This window comes from Sceloporus occidentalis, unplaced genomic scaffold, assembly GCF_023333645.1.
Source record: "Sceloporus occidentalis isolate IW3139 unplaced genomic scaffold, rSceOcc1.0.p SCAF_89, whole genome shotgun sequence".
Lineage (NCBI taxonomy): Eukaryota > Metazoa > Chordata > Lepidosauria > Squamata > Phrynosomatidae > Sceloporus > Sceloporus occidentalis.
Genome location: NW_028317069.1, coordinates 1,484,560 through 1,504,147, shown reverse-complemented (window position 1 = coordinate 1,504,147; position 19,588 = coordinate 1,484,560). Strand labels below are relative to the sequence as shown.

The 19,588-nt window shown below is 42.8% G+C and overlaps 1 protein-coding gene across 1 annotated transcript in view; it reads right to left on the bottom strand.

Moving 5' to 3' along the window:
• LOC149284674 (uncharacterized) overlaps positions 1–19,588 on the bottom strand; it is a 60,843-nt gene that overhangs the window by 9,305 nt on the left and 31,950 nt on the right. The window contains exons 16-22 of the mRNA XM_089496304.1: positions 6,257–6,333; positions 5,419–5,570; positions 4,040–4,171; positions 1,789–1,938; positions 1,141–1,281; positions 678–791; positions 115–234 (exon numbers count right to left, since the gene is read on the bottom strand). Coding sequence (XP_089352430.1) covers positions 115–234; positions 678–791; positions 1,141–1,281; positions 1,789–1,938; positions 4,040–4,171; positions 5,419–5,570; positions 6,257–6,333 — 886 coding nt within the window. The remainder of the gene's footprint in view (positions 1–114; positions 235–677; positions 792–1,140; positions 1,282–1,788; positions 1,939–4,039; positions 4,172–5,418; positions 5,571–6,256; positions 6,334–19,588) is intronic.

Below are 19,588 nucleotides of genomic sequence, written 5' to 3'. Positions count from 1 at the left end.
CGGCCACTGGCCTTAAAGTGCCGGGGCTGATTCTAAGCTTACTGGAGGCTGAAATCCACAGGTGTACAGGAATTAAGAGTAATGTGCATAAAATAAAACAAAGTACTCCGTTACCTCCAATGCATTGGAATGATCGTGAAGCTGAAGATAAAGTAAGCCACGGTTCACAAGAACTTTGATCTCTATTTCCTTCCATCCTCCAAGGAGCAATGCAATGCCATAATCTTTAAGCGCCTAGGAGATGACCAAGACATCATATCTATAAATCTGGCTGTTTCAATGCCATGTGTGCCAACTTGGCATCAAATAGATTGATGCTATACAGCTACTGGCCCCATTTTACATCTAATATTCACGTCGGAGACCGCACAGATGCCCTTCGAAACGTAAAGTGTGAGTTGAGTTCAGCAATTTTCATCTACATATTCCTTGTTTCTTTATATGTATCTAAATTTGTTTCATAAAACAATAACAAAAAAAGACATCATACAAGATACAATGTGATGTTGCAAATTACACAATTCACCAATAGGCCTTTTATTTGCAACTAAATAGCCCGAATTTTTGTGTAGATCATACAGTGCTCAATTTTGTTTTTAGACTGAATATCAAGCTTTTTTTTGTGAGCCAGGATTGTAAATCCATACTCTTATCCCAAGTATCTTTCATTTCCATACCTCGTCAAACCTCTTTGTCTGATGATAGCATACTCCTCGATTATAATACACTAGAGAGCATGATGGATCCAATTCCGCAGCTTTCGATAAATCTTGGATTGCTAGTTTGTATGCCTGCAAAGAGAAAACGGTTGATCAATAACCCATACCTTTTAGAGGACGAAAACCCTGTCCAGTTAATCCGGGACACTAAGGATCTCTGTAGAGATTAACAGGGGGGAATTGAAAGATAGCGTACCCAGCTAATTGGCAATTTTAGTGTTCCTGCCATGAAGTGGACTGTATTAGTAGAGGATTATATATTTAAGGTTTGCTAGATTTACAAGAATAACATGTCTGACCGCTGGGGTACAGCTTATTCAGTTGTATTTATATATATATATATATATATATATAGTTTATAATTTTGTTAATGATTTAAACCACCTTCAATTTTGGTTAAAAAGGAAAAAAAGACTCCTACCTTTATGTAGTATTTTAAGGCTCCTCTGTATAGATAAGCTCTTACGCTGCTAGGTTGTACTTTGATTGCCGCGTTGCAGTTCATTATGGCTTTGGAGTATCTCTTCCTAATCCCATAGAAAGCCGCACGGGATAAATAGGCCTGCATTAAAAAGGTTTATTTTACGGGGGCAAAGTACTTCACCTTACTCAGAATTGAGGCACACAAAAGACATCTTGAAGAAATATAAAACTTCCAAGAACCTATCGCTAACATTTCTGGGAACTTTCAAGCAGGGGCATAACTGGAAACCACAGGGCCCCAGTGCAAAAATTGTCACCCCTTCCCCCAGCTTCATCAAGCAACATGTCCCACAGTGCCAACTTTGTCCCCAAACAGCCTGTCTTTGCCAACTTTGTCTCCAAACAATACAACTTAATGTATCCTAACCGCGTATAGAAACTTGTTTATTCTCTAGTGATTGTCATATTTGTGTTTTGTTAAAATTATCCTTATTATCCTTATTTGGATATTTACCTAATCACCATTCAAAGAACTCTTTGTTTGCCACCATCAGCGAGTTACTACAGTGGAATATCTACAATGTACTATTAAATGGTTAACATATATTTTCTTCTTCAAATGTTACCTTCACATCATGGTCTTTACCTGAAAATGATTGGGGTTGATTTGGAGAACTCTGTTGAAGTCCTGCACGCACTTGACTTGTTGAAGACGCATGCGGCAGAGCCCGCGTTGATAATATGCGTCACAGTAATCTGGGCGACCTTTTACTGCACTGGTAAGGGCATCGATACCCTGCAGAGACATAACGTAAAACCGTATCGTTCACATGCTCTCAACAAGATTGAGAAGACTGATGTCAATGAATTTGGGTTTTAATGATAAACACATTTGTAATTACCACATAGCCTTGCATTTAAATGGCCAGTCCAGCCATCCAATGCCAAAGTTGTGCATATATTTATTCCCAAACTCCTAGATTTGCAGGAGATGTGTTCGACTGAAATGTATCCCCTGCTGTCTGGGCCGTAGTGTTGTCAAATATGTTGGGCTGAAAACCAAGTATTTTATATTTGTGTATATTACATGAACACAGAACGGAGTCGGAGCCACTTTGTTTTCCTTAATCATATAAAAGGGTTTTTGTCCTTGTTATTGCTATATTGAGAACAAAAGCTTTAATGAATATAGCTGTTTCAGCAAATATTTCCTAATTGGTTTATATTCTATGGGAAAATGTAAGGAGTAGAAGCTGCTCATCTCTAGGAACGTACATTGGAGTGGGGGATACATTGCAAGACCACCGGAACTGATTTATTACCTAGGAGGTATTATCTTCTAGAGATTAAGGACAAATTCCAGATGTAACATGTCATTATGAGTAAAATCCACAATTATGATTGGAAGATTTCAATCAATAGGTGGAGAATATGGTTATAAACCCGGTCTTAAAAGTTTGTTTTAGACAATTTGAAACCCAGACAATTGAATTTTGGACATCCCAAGATCTTGGCACCGTATTTTACTTAGTATCTAATATATATACATATAACTTTAGGAAAGTTATTTTTCTTTACACTTAACCACAAGGACCAGTTGGATCACAGCAACAAGTGGTGGTAAATATAATGGATTTGTTATCCTGAATAGAGGTGAATTTTGTCTGCTTCAATATAGAATTTATTCCCTTGTTTTGGGGAACTAGTATATGACATTATTGTATATGACGGCTTGTGAGACTGCAGTTTATAACCTGTTATGACGATGAAAAAGGTATTTTTACCTCTAACGGAAGTTTGACATTATTTGCATCTATTAAAAACGTCACTAATATAATTTAATGTCTAAAGAGTTTTTGATTGTCGCATTAGTAACATTGCTACAGACTAATACAGAGATATAGTAATCATTTTGTTACTGCCCTAATTATTACTTTTTGGGTTTTATTTTGGTTGCTGAGTGGATATTGGTTTGATATTAATAAATGCTATTAATATAAGGTGAAATAATTTGATGAAGCTGAAATGTTGATGCAATGTGCTTGTTCACCTGTTGCATTTTGTATGTTAGACTCATAAGACAATGATTCATACCTCATAACTAATAAATACTTATTTTTGACATGTTTAGAAGATTTTTTTGTTTGTTTTATCAGCTTGACTGCACGGGTCATATAGAGATTTGTAGATTGTGTTTTTACAATAAATAATATTTTGATTAACTATTGTGGTGATATATCATCTCATTTTGAATTATAATTTCCGGCGCGATCTGAAAGGATTTAGGATCAGAGATAAAATATAGGGTATCTTTATATTAATAAAGTGCATGTGGCCCTACAATAATAGCGTCAGCATTTTGTGGATGTGACAGAATATTGTTTTTGCCTATTTTATCTCATTAATATCCCTAACAGTGTACTCCTCGCCAGTCAGCTTCAGCACCGGCTCCACTAGAGTTCTGGGGTCTTAATGTGCAAGTAACAGATAGCACTCCTACTGATTTCACTTTTCATACAATACTTGTTGTTCAGACTTGCCACTTAAAATGGAATAAGCATAAATACCATTGAAAACGTAACTGGCTTAGGAAGAACATTGGTCCTTTGTGGAATTCGTTTTAATTACTGGAGCTTGGCTTTGTTAATCTACAATATTTAATTGCCATTATTTTTTACTTTAACGATTAAACATTATCATCTTAGATAATATGTTTAAAATACGTGCAATATAAGGACGACGCGTGTGCCCAGCCTGGCAGCGAACGTGTGAGTTGTGCAACATGTTGTTGTATCACCTACTACAGGACTGCTATTTGTAACAGGAGCAGTGGGTTGCAGTGGCCTGATCACAAACCGGTTTCTGTACCACTGCGTACATGCCTAATTGGAGCGTACCTGTAAGAAATGAAACTGCTCCATGTGGCACAGACCCAAAAGGTAGCAAACCTCTGCTTTTTCGGATGCAAACGTTTCGGACGCAGAAGAACTGAAAATATCCAGAGCTTGTCTGAAGCTTTCTGTAGCATCCTATGAAATTGTGAAAGAAATGGGAATTATAGCAGTCCTAAAACTAAATCAGATGCTCCGAGCTACAATTTTCTTCTATAAAACCATAGGTTAGTCTTAATTGCCCTAAAATAGCACTCTCATTGGGGAACCTTTATTGTTACAAAAGATTCCCACCAGTAATGCCATCGGTAAACTACCTTTATACATTTGTTAGTCTGAGTACTAAACCCCATGTTAATGCCTTCTTTTGGTCCACTGCTTGTTTGGTGTAGTTATGTTGATTTGCACATATTTTGTCCTTTTTATATACAACTACTTATCCGTAATAAACTTTGAATACAAAGGAGTGGTTCTGCTGACACCTGGTTCTTTGTATATATGGAAATGTGGGGAAATGTAATCCTTATAGCCTTACAGCATGTCTTCTTTTAATGCATGCAATGGCAAGTTAATGATACAATATCATATTTAGCAGACTTGCATAAGGTGACATCAAGAAATGGGTTATATAATGTCGGTTAACAGAGGTTTGCAATAACAGTCAAGAAAAGCAGCTGTGTTGTGTAAGCTTTACAATGAAGGCCAGTATGCCATTAACAGATCACGCTGGAAGGAACATTGTTATTAATTATTGATTTCTATAGCATCATCTTATTCTGCATGCTGTACAAAAGGAAATAGACATAACAGGTAATCCATCACATAGCAATTTGGACTACAAACGACCTTGCTCAAAGAGCTTACAATGCAGAAACATAGGCATTTATGCTCTTTATGATGTCATCAGTAGATCACTGATAATGACATTTTTAATGTCACCCGTGGAGAATATGGGCCTGTGGATTGAAACCTCTTGCCTCTTCCAACTTTTCTGTTTTTGATAGAGAACTTTACTGAGGCTTTAACAAACATAAAGATGTGTATCTTGGGTTCCATGTGCTTTAAAGAAATAACAATGACATAAGAGTAAAAAAAAATGTAGGTCCAAATTTTTTGTGATGTGCAACTTATCGTCGTCTTATTATCAGTGATTGATTTATATAGCGCCATCGTATTCTGCAGTGCTGTAAAATGGGTACGTAGTGCGTCACACAAGATGGCACAGGCAAGCTGTTTGGGGGAAAAAGATGGGTCAGTGCTGTGTAAATCCATAAATAAGAATAAAAAGTGAAATTGTCAGATATGTTGATTTGCCATCTGCGGGATGAGAAGCATCGATAAGAATATTTTAGAAAAATATCATTGAACACAGTGCTGGGACTCACCTTGTATTTCTTGGCTTTCATCTGAGTTTTCCCAAGCAAGGTGATCAGGACGGGATCTGACTTGTTTTTGAGAGCAGATACTAAGCATTTAATGGCACTGCTGTGTTGGCGGAGGAAGGACTGGACCAGTGCTTGCTGAACTGGTGATAAACCTGAAAGGAAACACGGCCATTGCCTCTGTATTATTCTAAGTACTGAAGGTATAAACACTAGCCATGCTGCCTGATGTAGATGGCTGTTATCCAACATTAAGGAACATTAATCTCGTCATTAATCCCACCTCTGTTATGCTTTACGGACGTGGACAAAGGTGGCATCTGTTGGCTGGTATTTAGGGTCCCTTCCTTAAGGGAGTTATGTTAAGATGACCAGTTTGCTCTGTCATGCACTTTTTCATCAGATAGAAATAAAGCAGTCTGTGGTTTACTTTATTGGGGTTGCTTCCTAAAATCAGTGAGGCCACGCTGCTGGGTCTCTGCATGGCACCAGCTCACGACTCCGGCCACTGCCCATCTGTGCCATGGATACCATGTCAGATCATTAAAGCTCATTAATGGCAACACCCGAGGCCAGTGTGTGGTTGGGGAGGTGGTTAGTATATTTTAATATAATATATTTTGACATGACTGCCATTTGGGTGCTATTTTTGCACAGACGTAATGCTTTTAGTCTTTTCTTTGGCACCAGTTATATATCTGATATAAGCTAGGTACTATATATTAAGAAAGCTCTGCTAGCAAGTTTACAATGCATGTATATTTATATATTTAGAGCAAGAGAAAAATGAATACACACATTTATGTAAAATATTAGATGGCTATACAATTTTACGCCATACCTTCAGTCATCTGGGCAGCATGGTGAATACAGAAGCTTGCAAGGTCATATCTCCTCATCTCATACAGATATTGTCCCCTGTAGGAAACAAACATTTAATTCACTAATGACCACAATGACATTTAACTTTGTCTCTGCATGCGGTGTCACCAATAGCTGGGGAGATCTGACCTTTACAAATAGATGTTGGCGGCACTAATTTAAAGACAAAACTTAGACATAATTATCCTGTGACACATGGACGTCATGGCACGGAGCGAACGTATTGGTAAACTGAATAATGAAGATTGTCGGGCAATTAATGAAGCAGAATTTGGGGTTGGCAATCGAGTATTTAACACCTAAATACCACGCATGTTTGTGTGTGTATATGCGTGTGCGTTTGTGGGTGTGTGTTCGTATATGCGTGTGTGTGGGGGTGTGTGTTCGTATATGCGTGTGTGTGGGGGTGTGTTCGTACATGCATGTGTGCGTATTCGTATATGCGTGTGTGCATGTATGCGTGAATGCGCGTTTGTGGGTGTATATGCGTGTGTGTTATGTTGGCACTTTGAGGCTCCAAAAAACACTCACTATCAATGATCTAATCCATTTGCTGATGTTAAATTCTGACATTTCTCTTCATCCACCACTGCAAAGCTGCCTAAAAGGAACACTCTAGTAATCATTTGCACTTTAATCCATATGATAGCTAAGAGGGGGGACACCGCACAATATAGCTTATTGGGGAGAAATAATCACGCAGAAGTTTAGGCAGCCAGAAGTAATAAGTATGATGATTCTACTTATTCATTGCATTTTTCACAAAATTAGCACAACATGAAGATCTGCCCCCTTCCTCTTCTCACCTAAAATAGCCTAGAACCTATAAACCAAATATTCATAAACCAATTGCACAGACGAAGTGCAAACCACAGCCAGTTTCCATAAAATAATTTAGCTGAAGAAGTTTGGTTATTAATATCACTAAAACCTCATGGAAACTAAATATAAAATATCTCTGTAACCGATCAGTTAAAAGTCACGTTTACTATGTACACTATTAACACACGTCCGGGTTTCTGAAAAAAATGCTGACATATGTAGCTCACCGATAAAATATGTAGTATTCTAATTCGAAAAGCAATATAGTAATGTCCTGACTACACCTAGTGGTGACTGTAAGTAACTGCAAACAAAACTATAGATCAGAATCATACATAATATAAAAAAATGTATACAAGCTTTATAAAAAACATAATAAAGACAAAGATCTTTAAAGCGGTTTGGCCCATCTTTACCATAAACAAATGGGACTACTTAGTGGTAATCAAAGTAACCAAAGGGGTCTATTCACTAGCTTGGGTGAAAATGAACTGGCAGTCTGTTCAAGTTTGTGCCAAGCTGATTTGAAAAGGAAGTCCTATGGGAAAAAATATTTCTCACCCTTAAGAATAAACGCCAGCACTGTATACAACTATGTTGGTTGGCATTGACACAAACTTGGTAATCTAATTTTGTTCCGATAAACTCCCTTTATCTGCAGACCTGGAGGCCGCCATTGTTGTCGGTCATATGATAGTTTGGTTACATTCCCTGCTCAAACATCACACTCAGCTGATTCTTTATGGCAATACTAATGATGGCCAAACACAATAACTCAGACCAACTAGACAAACTATATGACGTTAACATAACTGCAGAACACAGTCGCAACAAAGGGGTTGCTTTAATCCTTTATCTGATTAATTTACCCATACTTGATATATGAGCTATAAAAATGACCCCCACTTTCAACTCCAAAGTCCTGGTCCCATCAACTCAACCTGCAAAGGCTGTTTAGTGCACGTGGACCATACATAAAGTGATGTATAAAAATGTTGGCACACGGTCCGTGAACAAAACCTGCACTTGTAATTGTAACTACAGTGTTATAATGTAATTTGCTCTCGGACTCTTTCTACATAAATCTCTCTCTGGAGCCTGGTGTTGGTTCTGCTCCCATGTTGTACTATCTGCCATACTACTACTGCATGCCCCACAACTGTCCCGATTTAGGCAGGACAGTCCTGATTTTGGGTCTCTGTCCCACCTATCCCTTCCTCTGTCCCGCTTTGCAGACCTTCAGACCTTGCTGTACTGCTCCCTCATCGCTACGCGCCGGCAAATAATGGCGAGCGCAGGCGTATCACGTCATCCCTGATGTGATGAGGGAGTAGTAAAGTGACAGACCTCGCGCTCCCACCACAAGATGCAGGATACAGGATGGAGGCAGAAGGATAGAGGATGGTGGAAGAGGTAAGATATGGGGAGAAAGGAGTTTAAGGGCAGTGTATGCATATGTATGTGTTTGTAAGCTTGTTTGTGAGTATGGACAGTATAGGTATTTGTTAGCTGGTGTGTAAGGGCAGTGTATGAGTGTTTAAGGGCAGTGTGTGTGTTTATGGCCAGGGGTGTGTAAAGGCAGTGTATGTGTGTTTATGGCCAGGGGTGTGTAAAGGCAGTGTATGTGTATATGTGTGTTTATGGCCAGGTGTGTGTAAAGGCAGTGTATGTGTGTGTGTGTTTATGGACAGGTGTGTGAAAAGGCTGTGTGTGTGTGTGTGTGTGTGTGTGTGTGTGTGTGTGTGTATGGGCAGGTGTGTGTATGGGCAGTGTATGTGTGTGTTTATGGACAGGTGTGTGTAAAGGCAGTGTATGTGTAAGTGTGTGTTTATGGGCAGGTGTGTGTAAAGGCAGTGTATGTGTATGTGTGTGTTTATGGGCAGGTGTGTGTAAAGGCAGTGTATATGTGTGTGTTTATGGGCAGGTGTGTGTAAAGGCAGTGTATGTGTATATGTGTGTGTTTATGGGCAGGTGTGTGTAAATGCAGTGTATGTGTATATGTGTGTGTTTATGGGCAGGTGTGTGTAAATGCAGTGTATGTGTATGTTTATGGGCAGGTGTGTGTAAAGGCAGTGTATGTGTATATGTGTGTTTATGGGCAGGTGTGTGTAAAGGCGCAGTGTATGTGTACATGTGTGTTTATGGGCAGGTGTGTGTAAAGGCAGTGTATGTGTACATGTGTGTTTATGGGCAGGTGTGTGTAAAGGCAGTGTAGGGGCAGGTGTGTGTTTATGGGCAGGTGTGTGTAAAGGCAGTATATGTGTGTTTATGGGCAGGTGTGTGTGTTTATGGGCAGGTGTGTGTAAAGGCAGTATATGTGTGTATATGGGCAGGTGTGTGTAAAGGCAGTGTATGTGTGTATATGGGCAGGTGTGTGTAAAGGCAGTGTATGTGTGTATATGGGCAGGTGTGTGTAAAGGCAGTGTATGTGTGTATATGGGCAGGTGTGTGTAAAGGCAGTGTATGTGTATTTATGGGCAGGTGTGTGTAAAGGCAGTGTATGTGTGTTTATGGGCAGGTGTGTTTATGGGCAGGTGTGTGTAAAGGCAGTATATGTGTGTTTATGGGCAGGTGTGTGTAAAGGCAGTATATGTGTGTTTATGGGCAGGTGTGTGTAAAGGCAGTATATGTGTGAATATGGGCAGGTGTGTGTAAAGGCAGTGTATGTGTGTATATGGGCAGGTGTGTGTAAAGGCAGTGTATGTGTATTTATGGGCAGGTGTGTGTAAAGGCAGTGTATGTGTGTTTATGGGCAGGTGTGTGTAAAGGCAGTGTATGTGTGTGTATATGGGCAGGTGTGTGTAAAGGCAGTGTATGTGTGTGTATATGGGCAAGTGTGTGTAAAGGCAGTATATGTGTGTATATGGGCAGGTGTGTGTAAAGGCAGTGTATATGTGTATATTGGCAGGTGTGTGTAAAGGCAGTATATGTGTGCTTATTGGCAGGTGTGTGTAAAGGCAGTATATGTTGTTGTAATCCTAAGTGCTCCAGATATAACACCAGTAGTTTAATACAACCTTGCTTTATTGCTGAACATTACTGAATAATCAGGATATTAATGCTGACACAAATATATGAGTATCATACCATGCTGCATCACTGCTTAACACTCCCTAGCTTACAAAATGGCCACCGTGCTCTCTGACCTGTGAGGCATTACAGAGGCGGAGCCACTAGTTAAAGTGAGAGGGACAGTGAGATGCAGTATCCTACATTCCAGGCATAACACCTCCTTTCCAACAAAACAAAAAAAAAAAACAACAAACAAAATAAACATATGTCCCAATAACAAAAACAATAAAAATCCATCTGAACACAGTTAATACACAGGAACAGTGTCACTGGTGTCAGAAGGCTAGTCTTCTGAAGGAAGGTGAGGGGGCGAAGAGCCTTCAGGATTTTTCCGTGTCCTACGGAAGGACCGACTGAAGTCACGTATTCGTTCTTGAAGTTGTAAGCGGTCAGGAGGGTGGCGGTGGCGTTGGGGACGGCCCCCATCCGTCAGGGTGTCAGGACAGGAAGAAGGGGTATGTGGTGGGTTCAAGCTGGTAACCTCAGAACCAGAATCACAGGCCACCCCAGAAGGTGAATTCAAGTTTTCAGAGTCAACCCAAACGCCATTCCAGATGTCCTCCGTCTCATTGGATTTGAAATCGGGAAGTTTGGGGTTCAAGTGTTCGGGTGACCGGGAACGGGACCTTAATTGGTCTACATGTCGTCTGGTAACAGAACCATCTTCTAGACGGACTGTGTACATCTTGGGTCCCAAAGATTCCACAATAGTGGCGGGAAGCCACCGAGTATTGGAAGATCCATACGATCGTGTCCAGACTGCTTGGTGGACTTCAAAAATGGGAGACTCTTTGGACGTGACCATTTTCTCCTGGGAGTGCAATACATGGTCATGGACAGTCTTAGGATGAAGCATGTCAAAAGCAGTCCATGGCCGTCGGCCTAAAAGCAACTCAGCTGGCGTTGTACCAGTAGTAGCATGTGGTGTTGTTCTGTAAGCGAAAAGAAAAGAGTCCAACTTCTGAGGAGATAGGGACCTTTGGCTAGTTGAAGCCACTGTGGCCTTGAAGTAATTCTTGAAAGTCTGTACAAACCGTTCCGCTTGGCCATTGGTCGCTGGGTAATAAGGCGCGGTTAACTTGTGCTTGATGTTATGAACAGTAACAAAACTCTTAAATTCATGGCTTGTGAATTGGGCCCCATTATCTGTGACAATCTCTCTAGGGTATCCAAACGTGGCAAAGAGATGCAATAATATGACAATCGTAGCTTTTGTAGTTGGCTGGGTTATCGGAAACACCTCGGGCCATTTCGAGTGGGCGTCAATTATAACCAAAAAGGTTTGCCCTTTTATTGGACCTGCAAAATCCAGATGAAGGCGAAACCAAGGAACCGTGGGCCAAGTCCAGGGCTGAATACATCCTCGTGGTGGGTCTCTGGCAGTTTGTGCACATCCTCTACAAGCATTGACATAGGATGTGATATCTGCATCTATGCAAGGCCACCACACATACCCTCGTGCTTTCTGTTTCATCCTTGTGGTACCAGGATGACCAGCATGTAGCAAGTCCAAGATATGTCTCTGCAGGGTTTTTGGAATGATCACTCGTTCTCCCCATAAGACACAATTGTCATTCACAGTCAATTCCATCCGCCTCCGGTAGTAAGGTTCATAATCCTCTGGTATAGTCACTGGCCAGCCTGTTTGTGCAAAGGAAAGCACTGTTTTCAGAACAGTATCCTTCATCGTATGGGCTGCTATCTCTCCAGAAGTCAGGAGGTGTGTGGTGGTGTACCCACAAACCTTGACAGATGGAGCAGAGTTTGGAAGCATTTCCGTCAGCCGGGACATTGCATCTGCATTGGAATTTGCATCATGGCTTCGATACTGTATACGGTAGCTATACGCGCCCAAGAATAGGGCATAGCGTTGCAGACGTGCTGCAGTTGTCTGGGAGATTCCTTTGTCCGGGCTAAAGATTTGAAGCAGAGGTTTATGATCCGTTAATATGGTGAACTCTCTGCCATAGAGGTAAAGGTGAAACTTTCGAATTGCCCATATCAACGCAAGTGCTTCTTTATCAATTTGGGCATAGTTGCTTTCTGTCTTTGTCAAGGATCTCGAGGCGAATGCCACTGGTTTCTCAGAACCATCTGGTAGGAGGTGGGAAAGTACCGCACCCAGACCATAAGGCGAGGCGTCGCAAGCCAAAGTGAGAGGCTTGTGGAGGTCGTAGTGTGCAAGCATACGTGAGGCCAATAGTTTATGTTTGGAGAACTCAAAAGCCTGTTGACATTCTGCTGACCACTCCCATCTGGAGCGTTTCTCTAGAAGTTTATGTAGTGGGAACAAGGTGTGAGCCAGGTCTGGAAGAAACTTATTATAGTAGTTGAGTAGGCCAAGGTATGATCTTAGTTGTTGGACATTTGATGGGGCTGGCGCTTTGACTAGAGCGTCGACCTTGGCTTCAGTGGTGTGTATACCTTCAGCATCTACTAGGTGGCCACAAAACTCCAACTTGGGCACCATAAATTTGCATTTTGCTAAGTTCACCTTAAGACCATGGTCCTGAAGTCTTTGTAAAACATGCTCTACATTCTGCTTGTGTTCTTGGTCCGTACGGCCAGTGATGAGCATGTCATCTAAGAGACACTGTGTGAAAGGAATATCTGCTAAGATTGTATCCATCTTCCTCTGCCAGATGGCTGGTGCAGGTGCTATGCCAAACACCATACGATTGTATTCGTACAAGCCTTTGTGCGTGTTAATGGTGAGGTATTTCCGGGAAGAGGGGTGGACCTCAAATTGTAGGTAGGCTTGTCGGAGATCAATCTTTGTGAACTTCTGTCCCCCAGCAAGTGAGGCAAAGATGTCATCTACTCTGGGTAGAGGATACTGGTCTATATCCAGTTGAGAATTCAGTACCATGCGAAAATCCCCGCAGATGCGCAAGTCCCCATTTGATTTCTTTACTGGCACAATAGGTGATGCCCATTCACTGTGTTCTACTTTGGAAATGACGCCCTGTTCTTCTAGCCGGATGAGTTCAGCTTCCACTCCTGCTCGAAGGGCAAATGGTACTGTCCGGGCCTTGAAGAATCTAGGATGGGCATCTGGTTTCAGCTTGAGCTTTACACAGTCATTTTTAATTTTTCCCAACTGGTCTTTAAAAACCTCAGGAAAACGCTTTTTCAAGGATTCCACCCATCCATCATTCTGTGTTGATGGAACTGTAAGGGTGTTGCAAGGGTTCTTGATGATGTCTGGCATTCCCAGATGAGCAATCCAGTCTCTACCGAAGAGGGGTGGTCCTCCATGCTTCAGAATATATAATGGTAGTCTTTTTGTCTGACCCTTGTATGATACCTGTACCTTTGCACATCCAAGTGGGTGGAGTACTTGCATGGAATATGTCTGCAGCTTGATTGGGGTTGGGTGGATAGTTGCCTGAATATGTAGTTGTCTCCAGTGTCTTTGTGTGATGACTGAAACCGCAGCTCCTGTATCAACATCCATTTTTAGTGCCTTTCCTTCAATGGTTACTTCTACTGTCATTGCAGGGTTTGACGAGTGTAGGCGATGTATAGTTAATCTGTGTAATGGTTCATCATTGTCTGATTCAGATGAAGAGGTAGGTTTCTCAACTCTGTACGTGTTCTTCTTGGTGTACCGCTGTTGTTTTTCCCTTATGTTCCTACTACGGCAGACGCGTCTGAGGTGGCCCATTTTTCCGCAATGGTGACAAGGTTGGTCCTTAAATCGACAGGTTTTGGAGTCATGGTCTGTATTGCCACACCGGTAGCAGGCTGATTTGGTTTGGGGTGGAGATCTGTATTTCCAGTTGGATGCAGTAGAAGTGACTGCTGCTCTGAAAACCTCCTCTTTCACTCCTTCTTTGTGAACCTGATGGTTTAATGCCTCAGTATCCCTGACAGCCATTTCCATGACTGATGCAATCTCAATCGCCCGTGTAAGGGTGAGTCCTTGTTCAGTCAGAAGTTTCTTTTGAACTATTCAGTCCCAGGACAAACTTGTCCCTAAGAGCTATGGGTAGGTACTCCCCAAATGAACAGGTGGAGGCCAGTTTGCGAATGGCTACCACATAGGCCTTAATATCTTCCCCGGATTGCTGCTGCCGCTGATAAAAGCGAAATCTTTCTGCAATTTCCAGAGGTTTTGGCTGGAAATGATCCTCTAGTAGTTTTAGTAATTCCACTAGTGTTTTGCTTGCTGGTTTCTCAGGAAACAGAAGGTCTCTTACAGTGTCATATGTTTTAACTCCCACCACTGTCAGGAATACAGCTACCTGCCTTTCAGGTGGTATGGTGTTTGCACTGAAGTAATGTTCTAATCTTTCAGTCCAGGAACTCCAGGAGGTCTGCTCTCCATCAAACTCACATAATGTGCCTATCAGTGCCATGATCTTACTGGACAGTCTGTGGATGGCAGTGTGTAATGATTACAATACCTCTTGTTATTTTCTAGTTCAGGCTGAGTAGGGTCTTTGTAAATCCCATCCTCGTCGCCACTGTTGTAATCCTAAGTGCTCCAGATATAAACACCAGTAGTTTAATACAACCTTGCTTTATTGCTGAACATTACTGAATAATCAGGATATTAATGCTGACACAAATATATGAGTATCATACCATGCTGCATCACTGCTTAACACTCCCTAGCTTACAAAATGGCCACCGTGCTCTCTGACCTGTGAGGCATTACAGAGGCGGAGCCACTAGTTAAAGTGAGAGGGACAGTGAGATGCAGTATCCTACATTCCAGGCATAACATATGTGTGTGTATATGGGCAGGTGTGTGTAAAGGCAGTGTATGTGTGTGTATATGGGCAGGTGTGTGTAAAGGCAGTGTATGTGTGTATATGGGCAGGTGTGTGTAAAGGCAGTGTATGTGTGTATATTGGCAGGTGTGTGTAAAGGCAGTGTATGTGTGTATATTGGCAGGTGTGTGTAAAGGTAGTGTATGTGTGTATATTGGCAGGTGTGTGTAAAGGCAGTGTATGTGTGTTTATGGGCAGGTGTGTATAAAGGCAGTGTATGTGTCTGTGTGTGTGTGTGTGTGTTTATGGGCAGGTGTGTGTAGAGGCAGTGTATGTGTGTTTATGGGCAGGTGTGTGTAAAGGCAGCGTATGTGTGTTTATGGGCAGGTGTGTGTAAAGGCAGCGTATGTGTTTTTATGGGCAGGTGTGTGTAAAGGCAGTGTATGTGTGTATATGGGCAGGTGTGTGTAAAGGCAGTGTATGTGTGTATATGGGCAGGTGTGTGTAAAGGCAGTGTATGTGTGTATATGGGCAGGTGTGTGTAAAAGCAGAGTGTGTGTGTATATGGGCAGGTGTGTGTAAAGGCAGTGTGTGTGTAAAGGCAGTATATGTGTGTATATGGGCAGGTGTGTGTAAAGGCAGTGTATGTGTGTATATGGGCAGGTGTGTGTAAAGGCAGTGTATGTGTGTTTGTGGGCAGGTGTGTGTATAGGCAGTGTATGTGTGTGTATATGGGCAGGTGTGTGTAAAGGCAGTGTATGTGTGTATATGGGCAGGTGTGTGTAAAGGCAGTATATGTGTGTTTGTGGGCAGGTGTGTGTAAAGGCAGTGTATGTGTGTTTGTGGGCAGGTGTGTGTAAAGGCAGTGTATGTGTGTTTGTGGGCAGGTGTGTGTAAAGGCAGTGTATGTGTGTTTGTGGGCAGGTGTGTGTAAAGGCAGTGTATGTGTGTTTGTGGGCAGGTGTGTGTAAAGGCAGTGTATGTGTGTGTGTGGGCAGGTGTGTGTAAAGGCAGTGTATGTGTGTTTGTGGGCAGGTGTGTGTAAAGGCAGTGTGTGTGTGTTTATGGGCAGGTGTGTGTACAGGCAGTGTATGTGTGTGTATATGGGCAGGTGTGTGTACAGGCAGTGTATGTGTGTGTATATGGGCAGGTGTGTGTACAGGCAGTGTATGTGTGTATATGGGCAGGTGTGTGTAAAGGCAGTGTGTATGTGTGTATATGGGCAGGTGTGTGTAAAGGCAGCATATGTGTGTATATGGGCAGGTGTGTGTAAAGGCAGTATATGTGTGTTTGTGGGCAGGTGTGTGTAAAGGCAGTATATGTGTGTTTGTGGGCAGGTGTGTGTAAAGGCAGTGTATGTGTGTTTGTGGGCAGGTGTGTGTAAAGGCAGTGTATGTGTGTTTGTGGGCAGGTGTGTGTAAAGGCAGTGTATGTGTGTTTGTGGGCAGGTGTGTGTAAAGGCAGTGTATGTGTGTTTGTGGGCAGGTGTGTGTAAAGGCAGTGTATGTGTGTGTGTGGGCAGGTGTGTGTAAAGGCAGTGTATGTGTGTTTGTGGGCAGGTGTGTGTAAAGGCAGTGTGTGTGTGTTTATGGGCAGGTGTGTGTACAGGCAGTGTATGTGTGTGTATATGGGCAGGTGTGTGTACAGGCAGTGTATGTGTGTGTATATGGGCAGGTGTGTGTACAGGCAGTGTATGTGTGTGTATATGGGCAGGTGTGTGTACAGGCAGTGTATGTGTGTGTATATGGGCAGGTGTGTGTACAGGCAGTGTATGTGTGTATATGGGCAGGTGTTTTTAAAGGCAGTGTATGTGTGTTTATGGGCAGGTGTGTGTAAAGGCAGTGTGTGTGTGTTTATGGGCAGGTGTGTGTAAAGGCAGTATATGTGTGTATATGGGCAGGTGTGTGTAAAGGCAGTGTATGTGTGTTTGTGGGCAGGTGTGTGTAAAGGCAGTGTATGTGTGTTTGTGGGCAGGTGTGTGTAAAGGCAGTGTATGTGTGTTTGTGGGCAGGTGTGTGTAAAGGCAGTGTATGTGTGTGTGTGGGCAGGTGTGTGTAAAGGCAGTGTATGTGTGTTTGTGGGCAGGTGTGTGTAAAGGCAGTGTATGTGTGTGTGTGGGCAGGTGTGTGTAAAGGCAGTGTATGTGTGTTTGTGGGCAGGTGTGTGTAAAGGCAGTGTGTGTGTGTTTATGGGCAGGTGTGTGTACAGGCAGTGTATGTGTGTGTATATGGGCAGGTGTGTGTACAGGCAGTGTATGTGTGTGTATATGGGCAGGTGTGTGTACAGGCAGTGTATGTGTGTATATGGGCAGGTGTGTGTACAGGCAGTGTATGTGTGTATATGGGCAGGTGTGTGTAAAGGCAGTGTATGTGTGTATATGGGCAGGTGTGTGTAAAGGCAGTATATGTGTGTATATGGGCAGGTGTGTGTAAAGGCAGTATATGTGTGTTTGTGGGCAGGTGTGTGTAAAGGCAGTGTATGTGTGTTTGTGGGCAGGTGTGTGTAAAGGCAGTGTATGTGTGTTTGTGGGCAGGCGTGTGTAAAGGCAGTGTGTGTGTGTTTATGGGCAGGTGTGTGTACAGGCAGTGTATGTGTGTGTATATGGGCAGGTGTGTGTACAGGCAGTGTATGTGTGTATATGGGCAGGTGTGTGTAAAGGCAGTGTGTGTGTGTGTTTATGGGCAGGTGTGTGTAAAGGCAGTGTATGTGTGTATATGGGCAGGTGTGTGTAAAGGCAGTGTATGTGTGTATGTGTTTCTGGGCAGGTGTGTGTAAAGGCAGTGTATGTGTGTTTCTGGGCAGGTGTGTGTGTAAAGGCAGTGTATGTGTGTATGGGCAGGTGTGTTTATGGGCAGGTGTGTTTATGGGCAGGTGTGTTTATGGGCAGGTGTGTTTATGGGCAGGTGTGTTTATGGGCAGGTGTGTTTATGGGCAGGTGTGTTTATGGGCAGTGTATGTGTGTTTATGGGCAGGTGTGTGTAAAGGCAGTGTATGTGTGTATGTGTGTTCATGGGCAGGTGTGTGTAAAGGCAGTGTATGTGTGTTTATGGGCAGGTGTGTGTAAAGGCAGTGTGTGTGTGTTTATGGGCAGGTGTGTGTAAAGGCAGTGTATGTGTGTATATGGGCAGGTGTGTGTAAAGGCAGTGTATGTGTGTTTATGGGCAGGTGTGTGTAAAGGCAGCGTATGTGTGTTTATGGGTAGCTGTGTTTAAAGGCAGTGTATGTGTGTTTATGGGCAGCTGTGTGTAAAGGCAGTGTATGTGTGTTTATGGGCAGGTGTGTGTAAAGGCAGTGTATGTGTGTTTATGGGCAGGTGTGTGTAAAGGCAGTGTATGTGTGTTTATGGGCAGGTGTGTGTAAAGGCAGCGTATGTGCGTTTATGGGCAGGTGTGTGTAAAGGCAGCGTATGTGTGTTTATGGCCAGGTGTGTGTAAAGGCAGCGTATGTGTGTTTATGGGCAGCTGTGTGTAAAGGCAGCGTGTGTGTGTTTATGGGCAGCTGTGTATAAAGGCAGTGTATGTGTGTTTATGGGCAGGTGTGTGTAAAGGGAGTGTATGTGTGTATGTGTGTTTATGGGCAGGTGTGTGTAAAGGCAGTGTGTGTGTGTTTGTGGGCAGGCGTGTGTAAAGGCAGTGTGTGTGTGTTTATGGGCAGGTGTGTGTACAGGCAGTGTATGTGTGTGTATATGGGCAGGTGTGTGTACAGGCAGTGTATGTGTGTATATGGGCAGGTGTGTGTAAAGGCAGTGTGTGTGTGTGTTTATGGGCAGGTGTGTGTAAAGGCAGTGTATGTGTGTATATGGGCAGGTGTGTGTAAAGGCAGTGTATGTGTGTATGTGTTTCTGGGCAGGTGTGTGTAAAGGCAGTGTATGTGTGTTTCTGGGCAGGTGTGTGTGTATGGGCAGGTGTGTTTATGGGCAGGTGTGTTTATGGGCAGGTGTGTTTATGGGCAGGTGTGTTTATGGGCAGGTGTGTTTATGGGCAGGTGTGTTTATGGGCAGGTGTGTTTATGGGCAGTGTATGTGTGTTTATGGGCAGGTGTGTGTAAAGGCAGTGTATGTGTGTATGTGTGTTCATGGGCAGGTGTGTGTAAAGGCAGTGTATGTGTGTTTATGGGCAGGTGTGTGTAAAGGCAGTGTGTGTGTGTTTATGGGCAGGTGTGTGTAAAGGCAGTGTATGTGTGTATATGGGCAGGTGTGTGTAAAGGCAGTGTATGTGTGTTTATGGGCAGGTGTGTGTAAAGGCAGCGTATGTGTGTTTATGGGTAGCTGTGTTTAAAGGCAGTGTATGTGTGTTTATGGGCAGCTGTGTGTAAAGGCAGTGTATGTGTGTTTATGGGCAGGTGTGTGTAAAGGCAGTGTATGTGTGTTTATGGGCAGGTGTGTGTAAAGGCAGTGTATGTGTGTTTATGGGCAGGTGTGTGTAAAGGCAGCGTATGTGCGTTTATGGGCAGGTGTGTGTAAAGGCAGCGTATGTGTGTTTATGGCCAGGTGTGTGTAAAGGCAGCGTATGTGTGTTTATGGGCAGCTGTGTGTAAAGGCAGCGTGTGTGTGTTTATGGGCAGCTGTGTATAAAGGCAGTGTATGTGTGTTTATGGGCAGGTGTGTGTAAAGGGAGTGTATGTGTGTATGTGTGTTTATGGGCAGGTGTGTATAAAGGCAGTGTATGTGTCTGTGTGTG